Below are 15,869 nucleotides of genomic sequence, written 5' to 3'. Positions count from 1 at the left end.
GATCGACTGTGTGAACATAGCCTTATCGCGAAAATCGTACATTATATTTGTGTTTTTCTTTAGGATTTTGGGTTTGTAATCTTTCAACGTGATGTGGACTGCAGCCGTTTTAAAATTTAATAGTTTCTTTTTCCTACCTCTTTACTCTCCAGACCCTTTGATCATGTAAAGAGAACGTTCAGAATGCATAATTCATTCAGCTCCGCTGTGCTTTCAGCTCTTCGTCATAAAGACAGAATTTGACCGAGCAAATCCTTCAGTTTAGTAGATGGGCTCCTGAAGGACGATCATTCAGTCTGCGCTGATGCTGCTTTCCATATACATGACCTCCTGTTCATATGCTGTGGACAGATTGTTGAGACTGACATGTTCCTGTGAGTACAAATTGCAGGTACAAGCATTGGACAGAAAAGAAAAGCTGCAAGGGAAAAAAAATAAAAATAAAAAAACTTTGAAAGAGTTTCAAAAATCTTATAAAAGTTATTGATTAATAACCCTTTGGCTCTTTTATGGGCAATAAAAATGAGTTTGGCCATGGTAAGATTTTTCATACAAAAAGCTTGTGACTTAAGTTTTCTCAGAAGCTTTTCTTATTTCGACTAAATTTTTTAAGTATTGCTTTCCATTATATTAAAATGTTAAATATGTAACAAACTAAGGAGAAAAAAGATTAAATGTCAGCTTTTGCAACTTCTACTGCCAACAGATACTACACACACACAAAAACAACACAAAAACAAATGCACTATGAAAATATTCATTATTGTCACAGGCTGACCTTGCACACAATTCATCAGCAAATTATTATATTTCCCTTGTATAATCATAGGCTTTTCAAGGCTTCATCTTTACGTAAATAAAATAGTTCTTTGAGTCCCATAATTTCGTGCACATTGATGATGCAGTTTACTTTGAGTGGTCTCTAATAAATTTAGCTTTTTAATAATTGGGTGCCCTATTTGAACTTACTTTGAATGCATATTGTTGCTGATTGCTTATCGTCATCTTCCTGAAATAATGAGTCGTTATTTTCGGAGTCACCACCTGTTTTTCTCCAAACAGTTTTACCTGAAACCAATGTTTTAGGTAAAAACAAAACAAAACCAAAAAAATCTTCTGCTAAAAAATGACTTATGAAGGTGACGCTGTGTTACAGGTCTTGTTCTGTTTGATCGCAAATTGGAAAAAAGTTTTTTTGTTTGTTTTTTTGAATAATGCATCTATAAACTGCATATCCCCAACTGCTCAGACAATTAGAGAACATTGTCAGTCGCCCTTTTATTAAAGGAACTCTGCTTGTTAGATCCAAAAGCAAATCAACAAACCGCATTAAGATGCTTAGAGTTAGAACTTAGCTTGAGAATCAATCTGTTCTGAAGAACGAGTGGCTTGAAATGTTTGACTGGAAAAAGGTGGAGAGAGAAGGGAAAGACAGGAATCAAACTCAGGACTGGAACTTAAAATACCTTTTGATGTCACAGTTAGAAGAAAATGTGCAGACTGGTTTGCGAGGACAGAAAAGCAACAGTAGCTCAAATAATGACTTGTTACAATGAGGTATGCTAAATATTATAACAGCATCTGAAGGATGTGAAACAACCAAGTCCAGTTCTTCCCAGAATTCTAAAGGTTTTGCTGCTGTGTTTGTCGTTGACGCCACAGAACATTTTCAGGGTTTGGCTCATTTGACGGGTCAGGCCATTTTGGTGGCAGGTGGATGGGCCTATTGCCAGATTAGCAAACTTTTTACTTAAGCACCTCATAGAAACACCATCTACCTGAGGCCAGGTGGGTGAACAGAGTGAAGTCCTCCACTAAGAGAAGTCTTGTGGCCAACAAACAAACTGCTTTGATTGGGTTGCACTGACATGGCATCCAGGTGTCTCTGCACATAGACTCAATAAATGTATTTGTAGTGATGAAATTCTTCAAAGTTGTCAAGTGTTCACTGCCTTTACTGTGTCTACAGTACAGTTTGTATTATGTTTCAGCCAATTGCTAGCTGCTTATTCATTCAGTGCAGTGATGCGGTGCAGGATTGGAAGGCCATGATAACTAGGGAACCTGAAAGAGGTTTTCTTGGAAAACTGAGGCACTCAGCCCCTCCTCTATCCTGCCCTCATTGTTTGAGAGTTGTAATGGCTTTTACAGTGATTACGCCGGTCTTCAGGTTTTGTAGAGCTCTTCCTGTTGACCACGTCCTCACTGATTAACTTTGCATGTACGTGAGGAGCTGAGGGATCGAGACATTAGATGGCCAGGTCTCCGTTTTTAGAAAGCTATTGATAGTGCATTCAGCATCAAGTCAATAATTGTTTTTTTAGCTGTCCGACATTATTGAACAGCTGCCCGACACCAAGCTAACACTCAGGATGGGAGCAGTCCACTCACTGCTCGAGTAAATTGAACAAAAGCTTAGAAAGTAAAGTCAATTTACCCTTCTTTACTAATTGTCTTGTCTGTTGGCTTTTAAAGATAGATTGAAGTTGTCCTCTAAAAACTCCCTTGACTTTTAGCCCCACAAGTGATAGCATCTAATTCACTTCCTTTTGACAGTAATTAGATGGAATCAGATGCAGAATAGAGGCATATTGATTTGAGATAGAGAATCAGCAGAAGGATAGGGGAAGAAGATAGAGACTGGTGAACTCCTGATATGCAATGATAAAGTCTATATTGATATTTAGGGATTTGGAATATTTAGACTTTTCTTAATTCAGTGAATATCATGTAGAGTACCACCTGTTCATCCTTCGTGGCTGAAATGATGGAGCTCATTGAGATTGGGTTGTTAGCTGACATGAACCTGGAACAGTTCACACATCCACAGCCTCGGTCTGCTGACGTCCAGCTGGAGTGTTTTTGGGATCGATTTTCCAGCAAAGTCCACGGTTCAGCTGCCTACCTTCTAATTGCAGTTTCAGTCAAATTTAACCGTCGTCCCTCTTCTTCGTGCAACGTTCCGGAAGCGCCGCCATGTAAAGAGTCCCTCAGCATGAAGCCGCCACCATCGTGCTTTACTGCTGGTGCAGTGCTCTTAGCTTTGAAAGCTAAATGATTCATCCTTGCATGTGATTGTGGACAAATTGATCAAACTTTCTCTCATCTCTCCATAAAATGTGGCGTTAGACGATGTTTGGCTTTTCCATGCGATAAGTTGCAAACTTAAATTGAAAGTGTTGATTTTCATGCAGGTGATGCTTTCTCTTTAAGCACACACACACACACTGTCCATGTTGGTGTTATATTTGCTTCATCAAGAAGCGTTCATTAAGGAGTCACTACGTCTCTCTCAATCAAGCATGTCCCTCTAGGATACATGCAAGGTCAGTTTGTTGTTTCATTAAGGAAATGAAAGGTTGAAGGATGAGGACACACTGCATTGTTTTCCCTTCTGCTCAAGGACTTTTGGTTTGTGTGGGCAGCAAGAACACTTAGGTTGAATCAATCAATAAGGAGAATCCAGTCAGCAACAACAACAGAATTCACCTGTGGGCCGAGAAAACATTTTGAGAGCTTACAGGTATGAGGAGGAGGTGATTTATCCTGTAGGAGAGTTCTGTGAACCATCTGGGTCAACGCTCCTCATATGGTAGACGGATCCCTGCTTCACCACAGCTGGTTTAATTAAGGGGTCATATTGCAAAGGCATGTTTAGAACTTGACCACTGAATATTTTTAGGTCATTTTTCAGAGATTGTGAAGACCTCCTGCAACTGCTTAGAGTGTGGAAAGATAGTTTAGAAATATCAGTGTGTATTTCAGGACTTTCTTCATTGTGTATTTGTTCTCTGTGCCTTTGGATTTGTTTCCTACTTTTATGTTAGTCTTTTCACCTTTTGTTTACAGCGTAAAAAAGTGTAAATCACTTTAAATATACATGTAATTTTTTTTTTGTTTCTTTTATATTTTACTGGCTGGTTTGGCAGCTTTAAAGCCTGGCTGCATTCCATTGTTCTTTGCTTTATTTCTAAATGTGTCAACATGGACGCTATGAGACACAGATTCCCTTTACAGAACAAACAGAACTCTTTACCAGAAGACTGAAAAAAGGATTTATAGTGGGATTTACAGTGATGACCACCACACAGTGTTCAGTTGTCAGCTGCAAAATCTGATTTACTGATCAAAAGGTTTCACACTGCTCCGGTTATTTTTGCACAAACACAAAGTGCAGAAGAAAACTGAAGCGATGTAGGACCTGAGAGGAGACGTTTGTGATTGGACAGATCTAGGAAGAGGGAAATGTGGTGACCAGATCGTGGCCCTCTGGTGGTCTCATTCTGGCTCGAGCGTGAATCTCACAGTACAGCTGGCTCTCAACGAAGAAATAACCCTTCTGTTTCAGGTTGACGTCACACTCAGCACACACAAAGCAGCCAGGGTGGCGATACTTGTCTCTGGCTTTAACCACCGTCCCGCTGCAGCATCAAAAACAGAGAAAAGGAGGTCATGAAAATATATAATAGCTTCACAGAAGTTAGAGTTTTGATGCTTGCACTGTTAAGCCCTTAAACTGACTAATTAATTACATTTACTTAGCAATAAGAGAATACAAATCATGTAAAATAACAGTTCACATTACACAGATGAGATTTTAAGAGGATGAAAAGTTTTTTATTTAACCAAAATAAGAATTTGTCTGTTCTGCTGTGAAAACATCATTCAAGAATTATTATTCAAGGATTCGCCTTTGCTGTTCCAGTCACTTGGTATCTTTTCTGTAAAAGTTAATGTTTATCTTTGTTTCCTTTCCAAAACTTCACACTTTTCACATTTTGTGTTCTTATTATTGTTTTGTGTTCTGTCACTGTCCACTGGAGCCAATCGCACCTGATATTCCTCTCTCTGGGCAAGAGAGCTGATGCACTTAAGTTGTCAAAGAAATGAAAATATTTTTGATCATTTTACATGTTTAAGATATTCAGATGAACTGAGATAGATGACAATTAAGAAATAAAAAGAAATAAAAAGAAGAATTTGCAGCAAAACTTTCAGAAAGCCAGCAGTGAAGGAAACTCGGCTTTCAGCAGAAGTTTTTTTTTTTCCAGACAACTTGCAGTAAAAGTGCCATGTTGACCAAAAATCCCAAGGAGTTTGCCCTGGCTGTAACGGACATGGATGTGAACAAATAAGGGCAGATTTTCCTCAAACTACATTCCTGATTCCTCATTACAGGAGGACATCCGTATCTTTTTTTCATTGTTAATGTTTAATGTTCATGTTTATTTACATGTTTATTTCTCCACAGGACTTTCTGTGTACATCCTGAACAAGTAGCAGATTTTAATCAAAAACTTGGTAAATTAAAAACAATTCCTAAAAGCGTCACAATAATCCCATTGAAAGTGTGTGTGAGCTCCTCTCTGTCGCAGCCACATCATTCAGCTGATTCTTTTTGCCCATGTTGTTGCCAGTCAGATCTTAATGAGAACCACAGATTCTCTGCTCTCTTTGTACTCACACAATGCCGTTCCCACACTTGTCACAGACAGGCAGCTTCTGCAGGTTTCCTGAAGGCGCAGTGGGTTTAGTTGTGGGGGCTTTCACTGTGCGAGTCACAATGGGTCGAGTGCCTGGATGCATGACACAGAATCCTCTCAATAAAACAAGCTCTTGTGATCTGATCACGTGACTTAAAACATGACACTTAAAGCACAGACTGCAGGAGCATCGAGGACCAGGGACTCACAACGACGCCTTCAATCCTATTTGATGACTGTATTTTTCTGTGCAACCAAGGAAACGTACAGGGAAGTGCTTCTGTATTGACAAAATATCCAACTTTAAGAGCACAGCACTGGATTAATAAGGGGAATACAGTAGAGTGAGTCTTGGTGACGGGTTGGTCGGCTGTACAGGGGTGGATGTGATTCAGACGTTTGGTGTTCTGAACCACACAAAACCCAGAGCTTCTCCTTTCAAAACTTGTTAATGAAGCTGTTCATCACATGTAATTTGGTTTCCACAGACATTCAACAAAATGATCAAAAGTCAGAAATAGCCCTAGCAATTTATAAAGCTCATACAGTGTTTATAATATGACTCAGTGCACTTTCTCTCAGCTGTGGCGTCTGACAGCATGGTGGTGTGGCGGTTATACATAATTATCTTCAAAACAAAAATAATTTCTTATTCTGCCTTTTGTATATATTTCTATGTAATTGTCTGTACTGAGAGCGAAGTGGAGCTGAAGTCATAATCTGATCCTGGTTCTGATCTTGTAAAGCAAACTAATCAGTAACAAACAATAAATCGAATAAAACACAGTAGGAAAACTTATTACATGCCACAATTACATGCTTTACTGCCACTCATTGGCTTTACTGCCAATGAGTGGCAGTAAAGCTTCCAAATGAAAAAGAAATGTTGCTGAATTTTGAAGGACATGGATCGTCTCACCATCGCTGTCAATGAACTCCTGCAGGGCTTTAAATGATCCGGACTGCCGAGGCTCCTGGGGGTCGTCCTGGTCTCTCTGCAGCATCCGGTACACATCAGATTCCTCGATGTTGGTCAGAGTCCTGGGACTGAGCAGGACATTCAGGGACATTCAGAGACATTCAGAGACATTCACAGACAGCGATATTCTTGGACATGCCTGGACATCAGAGACATTTGGGGACATTCAGAGACATTCAGGGACAGAAATAAAGTCTTCAATAAAATACGGAAGATGTGTTGAATTGGACACATAGAAAATTATTGAGTCAGTTAATACATGTTTGACTTGCTGTATTAGACGGAGCAGATTTAAAATGTCATATCACATCTCTAATTGTTTTTCTTTCTGATCAATTCCTCTAATAAGCTTCTAGTGCAAAGGAATGCACTGCTGTCCATGTGAAGTTATGACATACGGAAATGTTAAACTATTCCTTACTATTTGCTGTTCTCACAGTTATTTTCTAAATGACAAGATACAACCTGTATTACAATATGGGTAATAATGGAGGACTAATATAGTACATTTGATTGACATAATATTAACAGAGGAGGACATCAGCCCTAGAGGTAGAGGGGATGGATGGATTATGAAACAAAACAACAATCTATAAACTGGGTTTAAAAAATGTTTTTCTGTCTTTGTTTTAATTCAACTTATGGGAATGCAAAGTTTGTCCTCTAGGTGGCACCAAAGCAGAGGAGTTTTATTGCTGAAACAATAGAAACAACTCTCAGTTCTACACAACTTTTAATAACCTGTGACTTAACATCGAATAATTCATTTTGTGAGTTTCTAAAGATAGAGTCTAAACTGAAGCCCAGCCTGCAGTCATGTCCACATTTTTACAAATGAGCCATTTTCACTATGGCTCATTTATTTGCATCTTAATTACTATTAAAATCAGAGAGCAAACTCTAAAATGTAAAGTTTTAAAGGCTGATAGAGACTGAACTCAGCACTAAACTTTGAGGTCTGAAACAGAAGGAATGAACAACAACAACAACAACACTGTTTCCAAAATCTAACAAGTTGAGGTTCAAACAGTTTTGATAACTTGATAACTTCAGACATGCAATTATAAATATAATGTGATAATATGCTAATATAATTTCTTCTTAGAGTATCACGAAGCTAAACTCCCAGGATGTGAAAACAAAGAGGATTCAGTTGCAGTTATTGCCACTGTGAACGTTTGTCTCTTGTTTAATGTACCGCCTCAAACATCTTCAACCATAAGACCCAGACCTGCTACTGACAGAATAAAATACTAACTGGAATTTAACAAATGTACACTGACACACTCCAAAGTTTCTATTTTTATAGAAAACAATTTCTATAAAGATTATTTTCTATTATTTTATAGAAAATAATGGGAAATTTCTGAGTTTTAAAAGTTTAAAATTTTCCACTTGTGAGTTTTTCTGAGATTTTTAGTGGAACTACTCAAAAACACTATATAATAATAATAATAATAATAATAATAATAATAATAATAATAATAATAATAATAATAATAATAATAATAATAATAATAATAGCTCATTATTATTATTATCATTATTATTATTATTAATTTTATTTATTTTTTTTTTTTTACTGTCTTCAATGGCTGCTGAAAATGATTTGTGAGCACCTCTCAGGCTTGGGAAGCACCAGGCCTCGGATCTGGCCCTGCATGGCGTCCTGGATGTTACCGGAGGAGTACAGGCCGATGGGAGTGTTGTAGGACGTGCTGACCACCTGCCGCTTGTCGTCGATGTTTGCTGCTGCCACAAATGGCTGAGCTTTCCTGTTGTGAGCAGTTCCGATTGGCTTGTATTCCTGCAGGAAGAAAAACAGCTTAAAACCGGATTTTTCCTTTTGTTGCACTGAAATAATATTACTCGCACACCTGCGGTTCTGATTCCAGGTTGAGTTTAAACGGATGAGCTCTTCCATCCTCCACCACCCGCGGAGACCACAGCCTTGATTCGTTCCTGGTAATTACACACAGATCTCCTTAAAAAGGTTTTAAAAAGGTTTTATTGTCTGTTTTCCAGGTACATGTGCCATTTTATAGCATAATTAGGTAACTATGCTATGTTCCATTGTTATAAAACATACATTATATATTCAATATGACTTAAAAGAAATTTGACTTTGTAATTTCCATCCATCCATCCATTTTCTAACACTCTTGTCCCTAGTGGGGTCAGGAGGGGTGCTGGTGCCTTTCTCCAGATTGCCAGTCTGTCGCAGGACAACAACTTTAAAATTAAACACCTTGAAAGTGGGCCTCTGTCTCTTTAAGAACTCCTGCTCTTTCTGAAACTCCGCCTTCAGGAAGTCATCACAACGTGGCTCCTCTATTAACCCTTTAACAACATCTTTACCTGTGTTGATGTGAGAAGTAGATCGCATAGCAGCAGATGTTTGCTGTCATTATACAAACTACACTGAAAGAGCTGAGTGGGGGGGGAGCTGCGTCTCAAAGGCGGAGCTTGGTCCACCCAGGGGTTTTGCACAGCTGAAAGGTTGCCATGGAGATTAAAAGATTTGACTGAAAGAATCGAAGCAACTTCCCAGGCATGTTTCTGATGAGTTTTAATAAATAGTCAGAGCCCAGCGTCTTTGAACCTTTAAATCACAGTTTCAACATATTCTATTAGCAGCTGAACATTTTTACACTTTAACGAAGAATTGTAGAAAACATTACCGCAAACTATAAATAAATCCTTACATAATATGGAACTTTTGCTACGGCAGCAGCTGATAAATCCATGACATCAAATTTAACTTAGATAGTTTCAGCATATATACCGACATACAAATATGACTAGTGGATGCAGCTAACATCCTGGACAGATACCTAGTAAACAATATTTCCAGATTCAGTTCAGTTCATTTTTATGGCCTCAACAAGAAAAGTCATTCTTGGGACTCAATGCAAAGTCAGCAAAGACAAGCTGTCAGTGTGTGTGTGTGTGGATGTGTGCTCCTGGCCCTCACCTCTCCACAGTGAGGCAGAGCTGGTTGAAACACTCCTTGATCTTGCTCTGGGCCTCACAGTGCAGCATGTCTGCAGCCGGGGCCCCCTCGATGGCCAGGATGATGTCCCCAGCACATAAGTTGACCCCGGAAGCTTTACTGCCGGGAGTGATCTGGATGTGAAAATGACAAAGAAGAAAAAAAGATAGAATTTATTTTTCACCTTATTTTTCATGCATTGCTAATGTTTTACATCAAATGTGTCAGGTCAAAGGTTATAACGCTTCTAAAAATTATTTATTGACATTTCAGAATAAAACCCTTCTTATAATAGTGGAACAACTTTTTGTACATTAAGTTTGGCTATTTTGTGGATTTATCTTTAGTGATTTCCTCTTCACCATCATCTAACCTTTAGCTCCCTAAAGAAGATAAAAGTCAGGAGAAACATGTTTATAAGATTCAAACATTACCTCAAGTCTTAGACCCCTAAGGGGGACAAGACAATGTATAGAGTACACATACTCATACACCGTGTGTGTGTGTGGTTTGGCTTATTTATTTATTTCTACTTATAAAAATATGACAATCAAAATAAAACAGTCAAGGATCACTTCAGCATCTAGAGCAGATGTTCTAGGTGTAGGGTTACATTTTTTTAAAAGCTACATCACTTTATCATCTGCATTTGACAAATGCAGATTTCATGAAAATTCGCTTCATTTCTGAACTTTAGTTCAGATTTTCTAATGTATTAGATACACAGAAAGTCAGAGTAGATATTGTATGTTAAACATGACTTTATATACATCTACCTGTCTGTGTCAGTGGAATATAAAGGAGTCAGAAAACACTTTGCTGTGCCAAACTAAACTCTGATTTTATGAGGATGGATCCTGGCTCCTTGCTGGTTAGATCAGCAGAATAAACAATTTATAAATGAACATTTCTTTCAAACTATTCTGGAGAACAAGTCATTCAAGTAACTCAGGAAATGCAGATCTAACAATAAATACAGTTATTTAGTTTAAATTATTAAGTCAGTGATTTTAGAGAATTGACATCCAGGAGAAGCAAAACTGCTTTTCATCTTAAAAGCCTTTCAAACTCTCTTTATATAATCATATCAGCATTCTGTATTCTAAGGAAACAGAACTTTTAAATCTCGTCTTCATCTTCTGATTATTTAGTTTATCCATTTTGATAAATATCAATAAAACCCAACAACAACAATTACTTTACTCTATTTGAAGCTTCAACTGCAAACAAAAGCACAGAATCCACGACATTCAGAAAAGTGGCGACTGTCACGAGTTGGAGGGGTCATGAGAAGACTGTGACCTCTGAACGGTTTAAGTCTGATTGAGGAAAGCAGAAGGAAGTAGCTGGGAGTAAATTCAGAATTTCTTTTTTTTGTGTCTTATCCATCTCAGACGTCTTAATGTTGTACACAGAGTTTTTGCGGTGCTAGTGGCTCGTATTTTCGACAGTAGGCAGACAGGAAAGAGGGCGAGGAGAGCGGGGAAGACATGCGGCAAAGGTCACCAGGACCGGGAATCGAACCCGCGACGTCAATGTGTCGCGGGTTCACGGTAACAGAGTTAGACATAGAACCATCCTGGACAATAGCGGGACAGAGACATAAAAAAGGATTTTGAGCGAATAGCAGAGTGTCTCCATATTGCAGCAGCAAAGAACTTTTCTTCTGAGCGGTTTGTATGTCCAACCTCCTGATTATGTTGCTCTTCATATATGTTGTTCTTTATAAATTCCTTCAAGATGGAGGAGATCTTTTGTCTGTTCTTCATCAGTTTCATGTCATCACTTTTCCCTGTTGTTGATGGTTGGGGCTCCTCGTTCCCTTCTGGGAGAACAGTTTTCTCTCTTCGAGTTTCACCTGGCCTAAATATGTCTCTAACATACAAAAACCAGACGAGTCCACCACAAAGCCCAACTATTCAGACAAATAACAATTTATTCATGACCTCCATCTGTACTTCAGTTCAGCCAGCAAAGTGGAGGCGTCTCACCAGGATGCTGCAGAGGCAGCGTTTCTGAACTCCATCACCTGCTGGGATTCAACGTGTGGAGCCAGAGGAACTCGTCATGGCAACAACAAAAGCATTCGCTGTGACAGATGGAATATGTCATCTGATAACCAGGAAGTGATGAAGATTAGAAAGTATTTCCAGAGCAGCATCAAAAAAGAGCTCATCCAAGCGTTCCCACGGATACGACCCGGAGCATGTCGTAATGCGTTACCAGACGTAGCAAGTTGAGCTACACATCACTAAGACTTGGTCATCTGACTATAAATAACCTTGCATGAAAGTGCAGAGAGGATCTGTTGAAGGCCTGCTGTCAGACGCCTCCACTGATTTATTACCTGCAAAATTTATTTCTGCTCAGATATGATTTTTACAACTTAGTTCTGTGAAACGTCGTTTTAATAAAATTACAACCCAGCTGGCGTGTTTTCATTTTGTGGAAATAACTTTTTCCCTCGGTTTTCTGGGTTCAGCCGTCCAGATTTAGGTTTTCACTATTATGAAGTTAGAAGAGAAACAGAAGTGAACAAGAAAACCAACAATGAAAAACAGCATGTGCTTCACAGATTGTATTCAGCGAGAGGAAGACTGATCGTGACATCATGACATCACACAGCAGATCTACACTGCTGTGTGCGTGGGTGTGTGTAAGTGTGTGGGGGGAGTAGGGTGTGTAAGTGTGTGGGGGGAGTAGGGTGTGTGTGCGTGTGTGTTACAGGGATGGAGTGAGTTCTAACATCCTGAGGGTTTTTTTTAAACACTGCTAAAATACTGGATGTGAATTCAGACTATAAATACACACTGCTTGTGGCTGTTCATTCACAACTCCAAACACTCCTAACACACACACGCGCTCACGCACACACACGCGCTCACGCACACACACGCGCTCACGCACGCACACGCAGCTTCTTTTTCACCATCATGGGTTAAAAATACACAGATGGTCAGTCGATGTCTTTTGCTGTCTGGCTACAATCAGTTTGTGTTCATATCTGAACAATTCCAATTTGAAACTTCAAAAAATGAAAACATATCTTTTTTTTAATTAAACCTGTTTATTTATTTTTAGTCATAGTTCCTAATGTAGATTAGTCTACTAATTTACATGATGTGTGACATGGAAAGTGTGACATGAGCTTTCCAGAACTCCCAGAAACCTTTTCTCTGAGACACGTTTCAAATGTTCCTGTATCCATCCACTGTCGACCCTCCTAACCACACTGAGTCTCATAGTTGAGGAAGGTTGGACAGCGTTTGTTGTGAATGTGATCTGTGTGTGCGGGTGTGTGTGTGTGTGTGTGTGTGTGTGGGGTGTGTGTGCGTGCGTGTATGTGTATGTGTGTGGGTGGGTTCTGATGTTGCAGTTAGCTGGAAAAAAAAAAAGATTCTTATCGTCTTGTGTTTACTTTCCACCAGCGACTGAGAGGCCCTCAGGGCAGGATGTTCCTGACCAAACATGGCAGCGAGGGGAGATGCTACATTCAGTCGTGTTTGACAGACCAGAAGCTGGAGAGTTTGCTGCAGGAAGAATCCCTTTGCTTCAGCACTTTAAATCAGCTGCTTTCAGATTCTATGAGATGTTTCAGTTCTAGCGTGTCGTCTGACCTCCGGGCTTTCCTCTCTCCTCCGTCATTTCTTAACCATCTCATTCCTCTCTCATCACTGCTCTCAAACAGAGCTCTGAGTGTCCACTGACACAACAGGTGTTCGGTCACTGGGTCCAGCCAGCCATAGAACTACACTTTTATTTAGTTCCTGAGGTCTTTCCCTAAATATAGAAAAACACTAACCCCGTCACACTGGGGTTACTTATCTCTTCTCATGTTAGCCTCAGTAACTCTGGGGAATTAGCCTCGCAAATGAATCCAAACACAAGAGGAGTTGGCGTCGATTCAGACGGTGTGCCTGTGTGGTCCGTAAATGTGAAAACTTTGAATATTCCGTTGAAGATTGTCTCGTAACCATCAAGGTTTTTCCTTTAGTATCGCTCTGGAAGATGAAGCATTTCTTAGCTTTTCTCAAAATATTTTTGGCACTTGTTAGAAGGTCTGCATCCTGTTACATCTGTTGTAAAATTAACAGCATTTCATAGAAAAGATCATAGAGACATTCAAACACGGTGGTGGCAGTGTGATGGTCTGGGCTGCTCTGTGGCTTCAGGACCTGCATGATTCACTCGCTGTGTTTCCAGTCACTGTAAATTGGAGGCAAATTGGAAAAACAAAAACAAATTTGCATAATGGAAACACACCAAAGTTTTTCAATAATAGTTTTTGTGCGTTTTAAGGCGGGGTTTTTTCAGCTGTATCCAAATGAGTATATTTCTCTAAATTGCAGTTTTCACATCACACAAAGCACATGATCAACAACTGGATGTTGCACATGATTAACAACTGGAAAAGACAACGGGAAGTTGGAGGAGAATGTTTTTGAAAGACTTATCAGGTGAACAAACTTATCAACATGTGACTTTGATTATATTTCTTATTTAATGTAAACACTGAAGTGGCAAAATCAACAAAGTCTTGTGTGTGTTTGTAATGGAAGCTCAGATACTGTATTTGATGGGACCATAAATTCTGTTGTCCACCACATAAATCCTAAAGGAGAAAACCTAAACATTTGTTTGTAACCTTAAGCAAACTCCAAGAACACCAGGAAGTCCACCTCTATTGGGTGGGTCTAGTCAAAGTCTGGATTTAAATGCAGTTCAAATAATTCCACCAGGACTTTATGACAGCCATGGATGCTTGAAAACCCTCTGATATGACTGAACAGATCTGCAGAGTTAACGTTCCTCCTCAGTGATGTAAACGACTCGTGTCCCGTTGCTGCGGATCCGTGATGGCAGCTGCCACCGCCACACACGGCATCAGCAGTAAACAGGTTTTAGAGGGCAATTGTTGTTTTAACACAGGATTGTTTTTTTTTTAAATTAATAAATAGTTACACAACTTAAAATCAGCTTTTTCCCATTTGCTTTGGTTTTATTTCTCTTATTTGAAAATCCGTTTGGTGAATTGAAACATTAAAAAAAGCAAAACAGTGTAAATCTTTTTCAAAGTTACAGTTTTCTGTAAAGAAGAATCTATTTTCTAATTTGTCAGTGAATTTCCATCTGAGATGATGGTAAGCTGCCCAATAGTGTTGGTATAACTAACATAACAAAACACTTTGCTGTCATTCCATCTCACTACAAACCATAATATTTCTAGCCAGTATGACCAGGAACGCTGCATGTTGAGAACTCAACATTTTCCTGTTTTCCATCAGGCTTTTATTGTTTCTAAAGATCAGAGTTTATTTCCACAAATATCTTCCACACTTTTAAAGAGACCCTGACATGCGGACGGGCCAGGCGGTGACATCAGCTGCTATTTGTATCTAAACCACATGCATCCACTGTGGCACAGGTGCAAGCCTCAAGCCACTCAGGAATGTTTCTAGAATGAACCGTCCCAGAAGGAGAATGTTGACAGAAAACCAACCTGGCCTCCCTCTGGAACGGCCCCGGCCCCTGACCCCCCCAAGGAGGAAACACAGGTTTAGATGGACAACTTTTCTGATAACAAACCATCTGATGTTTACCTCCCAACAGAAACATTGTGATCACATCCCATCGCTCACCCTGGAGATGGTCAGTGGTTGGTTGAAGTCCTTTCCTCCTGTCAGTCGAAACCCCCAGGGAGGGGGTCCATCCAGGACGACGTTGAATGCCATGGCCCTTTAAAATCTACCAGCTGTTGGGACAACAGCACGCTGCTGCAGTCACGCTTCCAGAGCGGAGACGTTTCAAAGTGATGGAGATTATGAACTATGCTGAGGGGAGACTCAGAGGGAGGGGAGTGGACTCTGCGAACCCACCCCCACAGTGAGGTCACCGCTCAGATTTTAGGAACACAGTATTAGTCTGCAACAAGTCAGGCTCGCCTACGGACTTTTAATTCTCTTTTTGATTTTGCAGCCTCTTCTCTCCCAACAGAAGCCAGAGTTTTGCCTCACTGAAGGTAAACCTGTCAGATGACTCATGAAAGATGGTTGTCTGATTATTTATGGTTCTGAACAGAGTCTCTTCCCCGTCAGGGTGACTTGTAAACACATTGCAGACGTATCCCAGCCTCGATCAGAAGCCGTCAGCTGCCTGCGTTTTCATCCACAGATGCTGCAGGTCTGGCAGGCTGCTGCTGCTCTGCAGGCTCCAGCTGCTCCGGTCCTTATTTGGTTCTGAAGGCTCTGAGGCTCTCTGAGGTCCTGGAGGGCTCTCAGGAACATTCCACTCACTTTGGATCTGGATGGGACTGAAGCCTCCCAGTCTGCATCATTAATAACAAACCACTTTTATGTGGGTTGTTCACTAACAGCTAACTTCATTTCTTTTCTCTGTTATCAGATTGTTTTTTTTT

The 15,869-nt window shown here is 39.9% G+C and overlaps 1 protein-coding gene across 1 annotated transcript; it reads right to left on the bottom strand.

Moving 5' to 3' along the window:
• Window positions 1-4,039: 4,039 nt before the first annotated feature.
• Window positions 4,040-15,258, bottom strand: LOC129376786 (PDZ and LIM domain protein 3-like). The gene is made up of 7 exons (XM_055056353.1): window positions 15,094-15,258; window positions 9,437-9,588; window positions 8,340-8,424; window positions 8,082-8,269; window positions 6,403-6,530; window positions 5,465-5,576; window positions 4,040-4,421 (listed from the first exon to the last, which is right to left on the bottom strand). Exons 1-7 carry the CDS (start codon window positions 15,184-15,186, stop codon window positions 4,232-4,234), a joined length of 948 nt encoding a protein of 315 aa, XP_054912328.1. The 5' UTR covers window positions 15,187-15,258; the 3' UTR covers window positions 4,040-4,231.
• Between the last annotated feature and the right edge of the window lie 611 nt (window positions 15,259-15,869).

The sequence above is a fragment of the Poeciliopsis prolifica genome, unplaced genomic scaffold (genome assembly GCF_027474105.1).
Source record: "Poeciliopsis prolifica strain line A6 unplaced genomic scaffold, Auburn_PproV2 SCAFFOLD045, whole genome shotgun sequence".
NCBI classification, from domain to species: Eukaryota; Metazoa; Chordata; class Actinopteri; order Cyprinodontiformes; family Poeciliidae; genus Poeciliopsis; species Poeciliopsis prolifica.
This window is presented reverse-complemented; position numbering and strand designations above follow the sequence as displayed.